This window comes from Salmo salar, chromosome 22, assembly GCF_965601325.2.
Source record: "Salmo salar chromosome 22, fSalSal1, whole genome shotgun sequence".
Taxonomy (NCBI): Eukaryota; Metazoa; Chordata; class Actinopteri; order Salmoniformes; family Salmonidae; genus Salmo; species Salmo salar.
In genome coordinates, this window is record NC_138312.1 from 61,254,396 (window position 1) to 61,269,609 (window position 15,214).

The following is a 15,214-nucleotide window of genomic DNA, read 5'->3' on the forward strand; positions in this document are numbered from 1 at the left end:
GAGGCTATTTTGTAAATGACGTCGCCAAAGTCGAGGATCGGTAGGATGGTCAAATTTACGAGGGTATGTTTGGCAGCATGAGTGAAGGATGCTTTGTTGCGAAATAGGAAGCCAATTCTTGATTTAACTTTGGATTGGAGATGTTTGATGTGAGTCTGGAAGGAGAGTTTACAGTCTAACCAGACACCTAGGTATTTGTAGTTGTCCACATATTCTAAGTCAGAACCGTCCAGAGTAGTGATGCAGGACAGGCGGGCAGGGGCAGGCAGCGATCGGTTGAAGAGCATGCATTTAGTTTTACTTGTATTTAGGAGCAGTTGGAGGCCACGGAAGGAGAGTTGTATGGCATTGAAGCTTGTCTGGAGGGTTGTTAACACAGTATCCAAAGAAGGGCCAGAAGTATACAGAATGGTGTCATCTGCGTAGAGGTGGATCAGAGACTCACCAGCAGCAAGAGCGACATCATTGATGTATACAGAGAAAAGAGTTGGCCCAAGAATTGAACCCTGTGGCACCCCCATAGAGACTGCCAGAGGTACGGACAACAGGCCCTCCGATTTGACACACTGAACTCTATCAGAGAAGTAGTTGGTGAACCAGGCGATGCAATCATTAGAGAAACCAAGGCTATTGAGCCTGCCGATGAGGATGTGGTGATTGACAGAGTCGAAAGCTTTGGCCGGGTCAATGAAAACGGCAGCACAGTATTGTTTCTTATCGATGGCGATTACGATATCGTTTAGGACCTTGAGCGTGGCTGATATAATGGATATAGTTAGTTAGGATATAGTGGATATAGTTAGTTAGGATATAGTTAGGATATAGTTAGTTAGGATATAATGGATATAGTTAGTTAGGATATAGTTAGTTAGGATATAATGTATATAGTTAGTTAGGATATAGTGGATATAGTTAGTTAGGATATAGTTAGTTAGGATATAATGTATATAGTTAGTTAGGATATAGTGGATATAGTTAGTTAGGATATAGTTAGTTAGGATATAGTTAGTTAGGATATAATGGATATAGTTAGTTAGGATATAGTGGATATAGTTAGTTAGGATATAATTAGTTAGGATATAATGTATATAGTTAGTTAGGATATAGTTAGGATATAGTGGATATAGTTAGTTAGGATATAGTGGATATAGTTAGTTAGGATATAATGGATATAGTTAGTTAGGATATAATTAGTTAGGATATAGTTAGTTAGGATATAATGGATATAGTTAGTTAGGATATAGTGGATATAGTTAGGATATAATTAGTTAGGATATAATGTATATAGTTAGTTAGGATATAGTTAGGATATAGTGGATATAGTTAGTTAGGATATAGTGGATATAGTTAGTTAGGATATAATGGATATAGTTAGTTAGGATATAATTAGTTAGGATATAGTTAGTTAGGATATAATGGATATAGTTAGTTAGGATATAGTGGATATAGTTAGTTAGGATTAGTGGATATAGTTAGTTAGAATATAGTGGATATAGTTAGTTAGGATATAATGGATATAGTTAGTTAGGATATAGTGGATATAGTTAGTTAGGATATAGTGGATATAGTTAGTTAGGATATAGTGGATATAGTTAGTTAGGATATAGTGGATATAGTTAGTTAGGATATAGTTAGGATATAGTTAGGATATAGTTAGTTAGGATATAATGGATATAGTTAGTTAGGATATAGTTAGTTAAGATATAGTTAGGATATAGTTAGTTAGGATATAATGGATATAGTTAGGATATAGTGAGTTAGGATATAGTGGATATGGTGAGTTAGGATATAGTTAGGATATAGTTAGTTAGGATATAGTGGATATAGTTAGTTAGTATATAGTGGATATAGTTAGTTAGGATATAGTGGATATAGTTAGTTAGGATATAGTGGATATAGTTAGTTAGGATATAGTGGATATAGTTAGTTAGGATATAGTTAGTTAGGATATAGTTAGTTAGGAAATAGTGGATATAGTTAGTTAGTATATAGTGGATATAGTTAGTTAGGATATAGTGGATATAGTTAGTTAGGATATAGTGGATATAGTTAGTTATGATATAGTGGATATAGTTAGTTAGGATATAATGGATATAGTTAGTTAGGATATAGTTAGTTAAGATATAGTTAGGATATAGTTAGTTAGGATATAATGGATATAGTTAGGATATAGTGGATATAGTTAGTTAGGATATAGTTAGGATATAATGATATAGTTAGTTAGGATATAGTTAGTTAGTATATAGTGGATATAGTTAGTTAGTATATAGTGGATATAGTTAGTTAGGATATAATTAGTTAGGATATAGTGGATATAGTTATTTAGGATATAGTTAGTTAGGATATAGTGGATATAGTTAGTTAGGTTATAGTGGATATAGTTAGTTAGGATATAATGGATATAGTTAGTTAGTATATAGTGGATATAGTTAGTTAGGATATAGTGGATATAGTTAGTTAGTATATAGTGGATGTAGTTAGTTAGGATATAGTTAGTTAGTATATAGTGGATATAGTTAGCTAGGATATAGTGGATATAGTTAGTTAGGATATAGTTAGTTAGGATATAGTTAGTTAGGAAATAGTGGATATAGTTAGTTAGTATATAGTGGATATAGTTAGTTAGGATATAGTGGATATAGTTAGTTAGGATATAGTGGATATAGTTAGTTATGATATAGTGGATATAGTTAGTTAGGATATAATGGATATAGTTAGTTAGGATATAGTTAGTTAAGATATAGTTAGGATATAGTTAGTTAGGATATAATGGATATAGTTAGGATATAGTGGATATAGTTAGTTAGGATATAGTTAGGATATAATGATATAGTTAGTTAGGATATAGTTAGTTAGTATATAGTGGATATAGTTAGTTAGTATATAGTGGATATAGTTAGTTAGGATATAATTAGTTAGGATATAGTGGATATAGTTATTTAGGATATAGTTAGTTAGGATATAGTGGATATAGTTAGTTAGGTTATAGTGGATATAGTTAGTTAGGATATAATGGATATAGTTAGTTAGTATATAGTGGATATAGTTAGTTAGGATATAGTGGATATAGTTAGTTAGTATATAGTGGATGTAGTTAGTTAGGATATAGTTAGTTAGTATATAGTGGATATAGTTAGCTAGGATATAGTGGATATAGTTAGTTAGAATATAGTGGATATAGTTAGTTAGGATATAGTTAGTTAAGATATAGTGGATATAGTTAGTTAGGATACAGTGGATATAGTTAGTTAGGATATAGTTAGTTAGGATATAGTGGATATAGTTAGTTAGGATATAATGGATATAGTTAGTTAGGATATAGTGTATATAGTTAGTTAGGATATAGTGGATATAGTTAGTTAGGATATAGTGAGTTAGGATATAGTGGATATAGTTAGTTAGGATATAGTGGATATAGTTAGTTAGGATATAGTTAGGATATAGTTAATTAGGATATAGTGGATATAGTTAGTTAGGATATAGTGGATATAGTTAGTTAGGATATAGTTAGTTAATACCTGCATTCTGTTTTGTATGATGTAAGAATGTAAATTGTTGATGTCTATTTGAATTAAAATATATATATATAATACATTTAAAGTTTGTATGCCAAAAGTTCCCGGATGTCGTACTAAATTCTGAAAAATATGACGTAAACACGCAGAGGACAGTATTTCCGTACTTTAGGGCCCATAATGCAACTCTTCAGGAAATGGGCGTGGCTTCACATCTTTTCCAGATTTGAAGAAAATGACGGGAAATATCCAGCCGAAGTACAACGACAGCGGAAACAAATTCATTACTTTAAACTAATTATGACGAATGTTAACCTGTTGAGGACAGACGTTGCGCTAGCGGAACCCCAACAATGCACTTTTAAGAATAAAAAAAAAGAAAAATGTCCAGGATCCAGTTGCAGAGGGAGGTGTTTAGTCCCAGGGTCCATAGCTTATTGATGAGCTTTGAGAGCACTATGGTGTTGAACGCTGAGCTGTAGTCAATGAATAGCATTCTCACATTCCTTGTGTTTTATGTTGTTTCTATGTAGCGTTTTATGTTGTTTACTATGTAGTGTTTTATGTTTACTATGTAGTGTTTTATGTTGTTTACTACATAGTGTTTTATGTTTACTATGTAGTGTTTTATGTTGTTTACTACGTAGTGTTTTATGTTGTTTACTACGTAGTGTTTTATGTTGTTTATTATGTAGTGTTGTTGTTTACTACGTAGTGTTTTATGTTGTTTATTATGTAGTGTTGTTGTTTACTACGTAGTGTTTTATGTTGTTTACTACGTAGTGTTTTATAAATCCAGAAAATCCCAGACTTTGATGACTAAATCTGCCCACGAAGGACCGCCACGCCACCTTCCTGTTCAAGTGAGCACAGCACAAGGTGACTCCAAAAATGTATTGTTTGCTGCTGCATAAATGATGTAATATACCAGGGAGATATGTATGCTGTAGCTAACAAAGTAATACTAAGTATGGTGTGTAGTAAGCTGTTAGTAGCCCATGTGCCTCAACCTAATAATTTGGTCTATTTTCACCTCTTAATTTCCGCTGTTCTGATTTGGTGGTGCACATGTAGCCTATAACTTGTTTCTGAGATATGTAATCATTGAATATTGTAAGAGCTTTCATTGTCTGCTTATATGCCCCCTTTATTAATCCTACGGTTCTGACTTGGTGTATAGGGAGAACACTGTAAAAACACCCCATGCTCTGAATTCTGTCGCTGTACATTTCAAAAGTGCTCAACAAATAGTTATGACTACGTCCATCCTACCTTGGTCATTGTCTTAATCGAAATTATGGATTGCCTCTTTTCCGCTTGTCGTCCACTTATGCCAGGGCTGACCAACCCTCTTCCTGGAGATCTACCGTCCTGTAGATTTACAGTCCAACCCTCTTCTTGGAGATCTACTGTCCTGTAGATTTTCAGTCCAACCCTAATTTAACACACCTGATTCTACTTATTAGCTGCTCAACAAGACCTTAACTAGCTGAATCAGATACGCTAAATTAGGGTTGGACTGAAAACCCAAAGGACGGTAGATCTCCAGGAAGAGGGTTGGACTGAAAACCTACAGGACAGTAGATCTCCAGGAAGAGGGTTGGACTGAAAACCTACAGGACATTAGATCTCCAGGAAGAGGGTTGGACTGAAAACCTACAGGACGGTAGATCTCCAGGAAGAGGGTTGGACTGAAAACCTACAGGACAGTAGATCTCCAGGAAGAGGGTTGGACTGAAAACCTACAGGAAGGTAGATCTCCAGGAAGAGGGTTGGACTGTAAACCTACAGGACAGTAGATCTCCAGGAAGAGGGTTGGACTGAAAACCTACAGGACAGTAGATCTCCAGGAAGAGGGTTGGACTGAAAACCTACAGGACAGTAGATCTCCAGGAAGAGGGTTGGACTGAAAACCTACAGGACAGTAGATCTCCAGGAAGAGGGTTGGACTGTAAACCTACAGGACAGTAGATCTCCAGGAAGAGGGTTGGACTGAAAACCTACAGGACAGTAGATCTCCAGGAAGAGGGTTGGGCAGCTCTGCCTTATTCCATAGTTTGTACATCTCAACTGTCAGTAGAAACCACATATGTTTAAGCAAGTCAGCCATTTTTAAAATGTTATATAAAGGCAGTAAATAAGGCTGAATGAACTGCTTCGCTGCCAGACAGCCAGGTGTAGCAGTGGTAAGGTGTTGGGACAGCTTTCTATAGGCCCTAACAGTTAGTTGGCACCGTTTGTTCCCGTTATAGTGCAATTCATTTTTTTTTTTTGCCCCAAGATTTACACGCTAAAAATCCCCACTGCATACAGTACATTAAAATACCAAGGAAAGTGTGTTGCTAGCACCATCCAAATTTGATTTACACACTTTCCACACGTTTAAATCAAATTTGGATGGTGCTAAAGAGACACATGTATTCCTTGGTATTTTAATGACCACTGTGTGACAACAGTGGTACTATACAGAGAAAATATGTTTGCCTAGGAATAGAGAAGTGAAGTCCTGTCATCTTTTCCCTGTATATTGTAACACTGTTCTCACGGTCTTAACATTGTAAACATTTCCTCTAGTCAGTTTAGCCAATAGCCAGGGTCTGGTGGTCAGTCTGAGACACCAGTACTGTTGACGGTATCCTGTTGTCTGTCACAATAGACACCAGTCCTGTTGACGGTATCCTGTTGTCTGTCACAATAGACACCAGTCCTGTGACAAGACTCATAATCCACAGCTCGTCCGCTACCCCATGACCCTCCTAGCTAGCTTCTAGCCCCATGACCCTCCTAGTTAGCTTCTAACCCCATGACCCCCCTAGCTAGCTTCTAACCCCATGACCCCCCTAGTTAGCTTCTATAACCCCATGACCCTCCTAGCTAGCTTCTAACCCCATGACCCTCCTAGCTAGCTTCTAACCCCATGACCCTCCTAGCTAGCTTCTAACCCCATGACCCTCCTAGCTAGCTTCTAACCCCATGACCCCCCTAGTTAGCTTCTAACCCCATGACCCTCCTAGCTAGCTTCTAACCCCATGACCCTCCTAGCTAGCTTCTAACCCCATGACCCCCCTAGCTAGCTTCTAACCCCATGACCCCCCTAGTTAGCTTCTAGCCCCATGACCCTCCTAGCTTAGCTTCTAAGCCCCATGACCCTCCTAGCTAGCTTCTAACCCCATGACCCTCCTAGCTAGCTTCTAACCCCATGACCCTCCTAGCTAGCTTCTAACCCCATGACCCTCCTAGCTAGCTTCTAACCCCATGACCCTCCTAGCTAGCTTCTAGCCCCATGACCCTCCTAGCTAGCTTCTAACCCCATGACCCCCCTAGTTAGCTTCTAACCCCATGACCCTCCTAGCTAGCTTCTAACCCCATGACCCTCCTAGCTAGCTTCTAACCCCATGACCCTCCTAGCTAGCTTCTAACCCCATGACCCCCCTAGCTAGCTTCTAACCCCATGACCCCCCTAGTTAGCTTCTAGCCCCATGACCCCCCTAGTTAGCTTCTAGCCCCATGACCCTCCTAGCTAGCTTCTAACCCCATGACCCCCCTAGCTAGCTTCTAGCCCCATGACCCTCCTAGCTAGCTTCTAACCCCATGACCCTCCTAGCTAGCTTCTAACCCCATGACCCTCCTAGCTAGCTTCTAACCCCATGACCCTCCTAGCTAGCTTCTAACCCCATGACCCTCCTAGCTAGCTTCTAACCCCATGACCCTCCTAGCTAGCTTCTAACCCCATGACCCTCCTAGCTAGCTTCTAACCCCATGACCCTCCTAGCTAGCTTCTAACCCCATGACCCTCCTAGCTAGCTTCTAACCCCATGACCCTCCTAGCTAGCTTCTAACCCCATGACCCTCCTAGCTAGCTTCTAACCCCATGACCCTCCTAGCTAGCTTCTAACCCCATGACCCTCCTAGCTAGCTTCTAACCCCATGACCCTCCTAGCTAGCTTCTAACCCCATGACCCTCCTAGCTAGCTTCTAACCCCATGACCCTCCTAGCTAGCTTCTAACCCCATGACCCTCCTAGCTAGCTTCTAACCCCATGACCCTCCTAGCTAGCTTCTAACCCCATGACCCTCCTAGCTAGCTTCTAACCCCATGACCCTCCTAGCTAGTGTCTCATACTCCACAATTCATCCCAATCCATGTTATCCTTCTGCAAATAAACTTTGGACATCCCTTTAAAAGGTGCAATCTGCAGTTCAGACAAAGCGTTCAACCATCCAGCTGGATGGTGTTGGGGAAATGGAACCACAGAAATTCCTAGACAGAGCTATGGCTGCATGGAATGACCATCCATGGTATTCAAATTATAACATTAGCCATGTTTTGAAGCTATACGGTGTTTGTTTACAATTACATTGTTTACAATCGATTAAAACATTTTGGGGTTCTGATGGGGTTACGACAGTTGAACTACTCTCAGATATTTAAGTTATATTCTTCAAGAATCAATGGCTATATATATATATATATATAGCTATAGATCATGAATTTAAAGTCCAATCACAGATCGACTCTTTAAAAGACTAGTGCCAATGTATAGCTCTGGTCATGTCCAAGCTGAAGGATGCCATAGTGTTGTTGGAAATGACAACCATGGTGAAATAGGAGATCTAGGACAACTGGCTATTTTAGGAAATATAACATGAACAGTCAACCTTGTAAATATTAAAGGGATAGACCACTAAATGTTTAAACAAAGCATATCTTTATTGTGATGGTAACGAAGTCAAAGGACCGTGGCGATACAGAGTAGCCACCTCCAGTCTAAGGGGCGGCATCAGCGATCTTCTTGGCCGCTGCGTTGGCTGTCTTCTGACCCTTCTTGTTGTGCTTCTTGGCAAAACGCATGTTCTTCATGAACTTAGGGTCAACCTGGGGTGGAGAGAGCGATAGAGGGAGAGAGTGATGGAGAGAGAGAGGTGGAGAGAGAGCGGTAAAGAGGGAGAGAGAGAGGTAGAGGGAGGGAGAGCGGTAAAGAGGGAAGGAGGGAGGGAGAAAGAGAGAGGTAAAGAGGGAAGGAGGGAGAGCGGTAAAGAGGGAAGGAGGGAGAGCGGTAAAGAGGGAAGGAGGGAGAGCGGTAAAGAGGGAAGGAGGGAGAGCGGTAAAGAGGGAGGGAGAAAGAGAGCGGTAAAGAGGGAAGAGGGAGAGCGGTAAAGAGGGAGGGAGGGAGAGCGGTAAAGAGGGAAGGAGGGAGAGCGGTAAAGAGGGAAGGAGGGAGAGCGGTAAAGAGGGAAGGAGGGAGAGCGGTAAAGAGGGAAGGAGGGAGAGAGCGGTAAAGAGGGAGGGAGAAAGAGAGCGGTAAAGAGGGAAGAGGGAGAGCGGTAAAGAGGGAGGGAGAGAGAGCGGTAAAGAGGGAAGGAGGGAGAGAGCGGTAAAGAGGGAGGGAGAAAGAGAGCGGTAAAGAGGGAAGGAGGAGAGCGGTAAAGAGGGAAGGAGGGAGAGCGGTAAAGAGGGAAGGAGGGAGAGAGCGGTAAAGAGGGAGGGAGGGAGAGAGCGGTAAAGAGGGAGGGAGAAAGAGAGCGGTAAAGAGGGAAGGAGGGAGAGCGGTAAAGAGGGAAGAGGGAGAGCGGTAAAGAGGGAAGGAGGGAGAGCGGTAAAGAGGGAAGGAGGGAGAGCGGTAAAGAGGGAAGGAGGGAGAGCGGTAAAGAGGGAAGGAGGGAGAGCGGTAAAGAGGGAGGGAGGGAGAGCGGTAAAGAGGGAGGGAGAGAGAGCGGTAAAGAGGGAAGGAGGGAGAGAGCGGTAAAGAGGGAGGGAGAAAGAGAGCGGTAAAGAGGGAGAGAGAGAGGTAAAGAGGGAAGGAGGGAGAGCGGTAAAGAGGGAGGGAGAAAGAGAGCGGTAAAGAGGGAGGGAGAGAGAGCGGTAAAGAGGGAGGGAGAGAGAGCGGTAAAGAGGGAGGGAGAGAGAGCGGTAAAGAGGGAGGGAGAAAGAGAGCGGTAAAGAGGGAGGGAGAAAGAGAGCGGTAAAGAGGGAAGGAGGGAGAGCGGTAAAGAGGGAAGAGGGAGAGCGGTAAAGAGGGAAGGAGGGAGAGCGGTAAAGAGGGAAGGAGGGAGAGCGGTAAAGAGGGAAGGAGGGAGAGCGGTAAAGAGGGAAGGAGGGAGAGCGGTAAAGAGGGAAGGAGGGAGAGAGCGGTAAAGAGGGAGGGAGAAAGAGAGCGGTAAAGAGGGAAGAGGGAGAGCGGTAAAGAGGGAAGAGGGAGAGCGGTAAAGAGGGAGGGAGAGAGAGCGGTAAAGAGGGAAGGAGGGAGAGCGGTAAAGAGGGAAGGAGGGAGAGAGCGGTAAAGAGGGAGGGAGAAAGAGAGCGGTAAAGAGGGAAGAGGGAGAGCGGTAAAGAGGGAGGGAGAGAGAGCGGTAAAGAGGGAAGGAGGGAGAGAGCGGTAAAGAGGGAGGGAGAAAGAGAGCGGTAAAGAGGGAAGGAGGAGAGCGGTAAAGAGGGAGAGCGGTAAAGAGGGAAGGAGGGAGAGAGCGGTAAAGAGGGAGGGAGAAAGAGAGCGGTAAAGAGGGAAGGAGGGAGAGCGGTAAAGAGGGAAGAGGGAGAGCGGTAAAGAGGGAAGGAGGGAGAGCGGTAAAGAGGGAAGGAGGGAGAGCGGTAAAGAGGGAAGGAGGGAGAGCGGTAAAGAGGGAAGGAGGGAGAGCGGTAAAGAGGGAAGGAGGGAGAGCGGTAAAGAGGGAAGGAGGGAGAGCGGTAAAGAGGGAAGGAGGGAGAGCGGTAAAGAGGGAAGGAGGGAGAGCGGTAAAGAGGGAAGGAGGGAGAGCGGTAAAGAGGGAAGGAGGGAGAGCGGTAAAGAGGGAAGGAGGGAGAGCGGTAAAGAGGGAAGGAGGGAGAGCGGTAAAGAGGGAGGGAGGGAGAGCGGTAAAGAGGGAGGGAGAGAGAGCGGTAAAGAGGGAAGGAGGGAGAGCGGTAAAGAGGGAAGGAGGGAGAGAGCGGTAAAGAGGGAGGGAGAAAGAGAGCGGTAAAGAGGGAAGAGGGAGAGCGGTAAAGAGGGAGGGAGAGAGAGCGGTAAAGAGGGAAGGAGGGAGAGCGGTAAAGAGGGAAGGAGGGAGAGAGCGGTAAAGAGGGAGGGAGAAAGAGAGCGGTAAAGAGGGAGAGAGAGAGGTAAAGAGGAAGGAGGGAGAGCGGTAAAGAGGGAAGGAGGGAGAGCGGTAAAGAGGGAAGGAGGGAGAGCGGTAAAGAGGAAGGAAGGAGAGCGGTAAAGAGGGAAGGAAGGAGAGCGGTAAAGAGGGAAGGAGGGAGAGCGGTAAAGAGGGAAGGAGGGAGAGTGAGTAAGTTGCAGACAAACTTCATATAGAAACAATACTGAAAGTTAATTCAATAAAACATAAATCTGAAGCGTAAAAGAAAAACAGGAAGTAAGGATTGGTAAAGCGAGCATGAGGAACATCACATCCTCATGTGTAAACATGTGACCAGGATCCCTTGAAAAAGACGCTACATCAGAAAGGTTGAGTGCCAGTTGATATGGAGTTCAATATATTTTTGAATGAGAAAGCATGTTTCTTGCACATGCCCCACATCCTCCTTCTCTAAGCATCTGACCCACACGTGACCCTGTATATAGACTTTTTGTTTTCTTTTGTTCTACTGTATTATTGACTGTATGTTTGTTTATTCCATGTATATAGACTTATTTTTCTACTGTATTATTGACTGTATGTTGTTTTACTCCATGTGTAACTCTGTGTTGTTGTATGTGTCGAACTGCTTGGCTTTATCTTGGCCAGGTCGCAGTTGTAAATGAGAACTTGTTCTCAACTAGCCTACCTGGTTAAATAAAGGTGAAATAAATAAATAAAATCCATTCAAAAAACAAAAGTTTAAAAAGAAAAAACGGGTCACGTTAGCTGAATTTCAGACTAAGTGGACGAGCATGAATTGTTTAAACATGAAACGTCACAAAGCTTGTTACTCCCCAAATTCTAAGTAGTCAGTGTGGATTAGTTCAGAGCTGTATGACCAATCTAGATTGGCGGGGGGACTGAGGCATCAGACCTGGTACCCAATAATCCCATCAACTCAAAATCTGAATTCCGAGAGGTCTTGAACACACCACTCGAGTCTCCCAGAAGGCTGCATTCCTGTGGGAGGGAGTGGACGTTCAGACAACTTTGGGATATATATATATGCGCTAATCTTCCTCCTCAAAGGGCACGTTATATCCTACATGCGAATCCTCTTATTATGGTGGATGGAACTGAGCAGGAAGCCTACTGATCGAAGTGATTTGTTTGACAATTAGATAAATCACTTTCAGCCATGATATGCAGAACTGAGCCTACACAGACCACAACAGGCAACGGGATAAAATGTTGACATGCCACAGTATCCCATCTTAGATCAGCTTATCACAGGCATCTTATCTGAGTTTCTCATAACCGAGGACAAGCTTTTTTTTTTGTATTATTGTAAAAACGGATATGATGTTTGAGTAAACTCAAATAACGGGATAGTGGTGTGCATGTAAACATGATCAGTGTTTCCTCTGGAAATAAATTGTAGGGCGGGGGTCCCTCCCGCTTGTTTTGGGGGTCCAGGGTCACCCCTAGGTCATTTTTATGTAGGACAGAGAAGCTCAGCTCTGGTGACTTGGAGCAAAACATTTTTTTTTTACTCCAAAACAAATAAAACATTTTTTTTTACCTGACAATAAAATAGAATAATTTCCTAAATTATTTTAACATACTGGACCATGCATATAGCCTATGGTCTACATTACCATGTATGCTATTAGCAATAAGCATTATCACGTGTAGCCCAAATGATGCAGCATAGCGACTATAAATAAATAAGGCTGAAGCATGAGGTTACCCATCTGCTGTTAACCCTAATTGGGCGAAAGATGGGATCATTGAACTAGTTAGTATCCTATTACCACAATTCCTGAGCATTTCGATATTGCCTATAGGGAACAAAAATCGCTGCCACAAATGGCTGGCCGAGCGAGCTGTGTCACACCCGTCTAAAAAACAATGTGGGACTGCGGTCCGTGATCGGTTCTTGCGGGAGTCGTACAGAAAGCCGGCGCGAGCGGGTATGAAAAGCTGGAGGTCGCGGGCGGTGATGAATAAATCAGTCCAGAGGAGATTTCTACCTCCCAGTCTGATCATTTCCCCACATGAGTACAGTATAAACCAGAGCGACTGTATTCATGAGTACAGTATAAACCAGAGCGACTGTATTCATGAGTACAGTATAAACCAGAGCGACTGTATTCATGAGTACAGTATAAACCAGAGCGACTGTATTCATGAATACAGTATAAACCAGAGCGACTGTATTCATGAATACAGTTTAAACCAGAGCGACTGTATTCACAAATACAGTATAAACCAGCGAGACACACCCATACATAATGACGCATTTAGACGGGCTAATTCTGATCTTATATTTATTTACCTTTATTGAACTAAGCAAGTCAGTTAAATCTTTAGCAGACGAAATCGGCCGTCTGTGTAAACGAAGCGCGAAGACAGGAGAGTAGCTCCTGTAAGTAAGTCCAAAAAGCTGTGCAATGCATGGTTTAGCCCCCCAGTCATGGCCCAAGGAGCTCTGGGAAGATGTAGGAATATACAGAACGCCCGTCTTCATCAGCCCAGAGGGCCGGGGGACAAAGCTCGCTCTACGATGCTGTGGAAACGGGACTCTACGTCACAGCACCGTAGTGCTACGCTCCCATACGCCACAAGGACAGAGCCATGCAAGAGCAACCTCACAGGATGTCCGCATCGGAATTAGGGCCTCTTTATATTTTGTTACATTTATATTATTGGAGGCAAAGGCACCTACATCTGATTTATATAAACAACCAGGTGTGAACGACAACGCCCTTGATCTAACACGGCAACTTTACAAAACTGCATACAAATCACAACGGTCAATAAATACCCCTTTCATAGACTCGTAACGGTCTGGTCTGGGCTTCTTGATCCCATTCCTGTGGGCCTTACGGGCTGTGGACAGACAGGAGAAACAAAGACTTGTTTATAGAAACAATGACCTCTAATAAAACAGGATTTAGGCTACTTCTGCAGAGCGGACACAAACAACCAGGTAAGCTGCTGCTACTCCTGTATTACCAAATAACGTTAACTGGTTACCTAGTCACCATCACTTGTATCTAGTTAACTAACTTAACTTCCCGAAACATTCATTTCTACTCACACTGGTTGTGGGTGGTATGATTCTTTGACTTTGCCATTTCTGTTTTGTGGATCTGTTGGACGGAAGAGAACAGAAATTAGTTTAATTTCAGAACTGACCAAAAATCAAAAATAAACCCCAGGCTGGAACTGATGTTTAAGAAGACGAGTGTCTAACTAGCAACAAGCCGTAGGGGGGTTTGCAACGATGTAAAACATTGACATTATCGCCTTGTACGTACTGAAAGCTTTTGAGATAAAAGTTCCGCCAGTATTATCCAAAATATTGAACACCTTTTTCAGTTTGGTGGAGTGTTTTCCTTAGCAAGATTAGCTAGCCGGTAGAAAGGGACACCCAACCTAGCTATGTAGTTTTTAATCATCCAAGCGGGAAACAAATTTAGCAAATATAGAAATGCCCGTGTGGTTCGTGATATTTTCCACTATAAACACATATTCATGTTTTATATGAATCTAAAAACACAGGAGGATTGATGCAGATTACATGTTAGACTAAGGAGTGAAATTCGTTACCTGCCACACGGAAGAGACGGCAACCGGAAGAGAAAGAACTAAACCAAACGAACCCGGATATGAATCAAGGAGCGGAAACGGGAAACGACACTGCCGCCTAGTGGAGTGTACACGACATTACACAGTCAACATTTCCAGACAGGAGGTGTCACTGTCAGTCCACATGATTTTCTACAACCATGAACAAAAAAAGGTAAGGATAATACTACTACTCTGTGTTTAATGTGTAAAAACAGGATAAATTAATGTTAGGAATGACTTATTCTCGTTATCTGCCAGACTTGACCTCAAAATGTGACACTCAGGGTTTAAAAAAAAAATGATTGTTGTAAACACATTACATTTACATTTACATTTTAGTCATTTAGCAGACGCTCTTATCCAGAGCGACTTACAGTAGTGAATGCATACATTTCATACATTTTTGTTCCATACATTAAACAAGGTAGTCCTGTATAACTAGCTAGTCAGTCATCATCACAAGGTTGCTAATGCTAACTATTGACCTCACAATGTGACATGCATTGTTTTCAAATATAATTGTTATAAAGTTGTGTGTATAGTAAGGTTGTATAATGATGATGGCCAGATGTGCAGGCAATACAGACAGACAGAGACAGTATAAATAGGAGAGACAAGACCCCAGTTGACCTCTGCTCTCCCTGTGTGTTGTGGTATGGCGCTGAATGGTTCAGTTGACCTCTGCTCTCCCTGTGTGTTGTGGTATGGTGCTGAATGGTTCAGTTGACCCCTGCTCTCTGTGTGTTGTGGTATGGTGGCGCTGAATGGTTCAGTTGACCCCTGCTCTCTGTGTGTTGTGGTATGGATGGCGCTGAATGGTTCAGTTGACCCCTGCCTCTCTGTGTGTTGTGGTATGGATGGCGCTGAATGGTTCAGTTGACCCCTGCTCTCTCTGTGTGTTGTGGTATGGTGCTGAATGGTTCAGTTGACCCCTGCTCTCTCTGTGTGTTGTGGTATGGATGGTGCTGAATGGTTCAGTTGACCCCTGCTCTCTCTGTGTGTTATGGT

General features: G+C 42.5%; 1 protein-coding gene and 1 non-coding gene across 4 annotated transcripts; both read right to left on the minus strand.

Annotated features, from left to right (window-relative positions):
• Window positions 1-8,204: 8,204 nt before the first annotated feature.
• On the minus strand, window positions 8,205-14,279 carry rpl29 (ribosomal protein L29). Of its 3 annotated transcripts, none has more exons than XM_014168357.3 (4): window positions 14,186-14,279; window positions 13,674-13,725; window positions 13,398-13,462; window positions 8,205-8,390 (listed from the first exon to the last, which is right to left on the minus strand). In XM_014168357.3, the coding sequence occupies exons 2-4, from the start codon at window positions 13,708-13,710 to the stop codon at window positions 8,283-8,285; spliced, it is 210 nt and encodes a 69-aa protein (XP_014023832.1). In that variant the 5' UTR covers window positions 13,711-13,725; window positions 14,186-14,279; the 3' UTR covers window positions 8,205-8,282. The 3 variants fall into 3 exon arrangements, with proteins under 3 accessions (XP_014023832.1, XP_014023833.1, XP_045561606.1); XM_014168358.3 differs by lacking the exon at window positions 14,186-14,279 and adding an exon at window positions 13,946-14,122; XM_045705650.2 differs by lacking the exon at window positions 14,186-14,279 and adding an exon at window positions 13,894-13,912.
• LOC123729750 (small nucleolar RNA SNORA73 family) lies at window positions 13,015-13,241 on the minus strand. The gene has a single exon (XR_006761455.1). It is a non-coding gene; the product is annotated as a small nucleolar RNA SNORA73 family (small nucleolar RNA).
• Window positions 14,280-15,214: the final 935 nt, after the last annotated feature.

What these genes read in the sequence shown, in the direction of transcription:
- rpl29 (XM_014168357.3), bottom strand. Translation starts at nt 13,710, where the DNA reads ATGGCAAAGTCAAAGAATCATACCACCCACAACCAGT. An exon ending in TCATACCACCCACAACCAGT is followed by an intron (nt 13,463 to 13,673) that starts GTGAGTAGAAAT and finishes GTCTGTCCACAG; the next exon opens with CCCGTAAGGCCCACAGGAAT. An exon ending in GTTACGAGTCTATGAAAGGG is followed by an intron (nt 8,391 to 13,397) that starts GTATTTATTGAC and finishes TCTCCACCCCAG; the next exon opens with GTTGACCCTAAGTTCATGAA.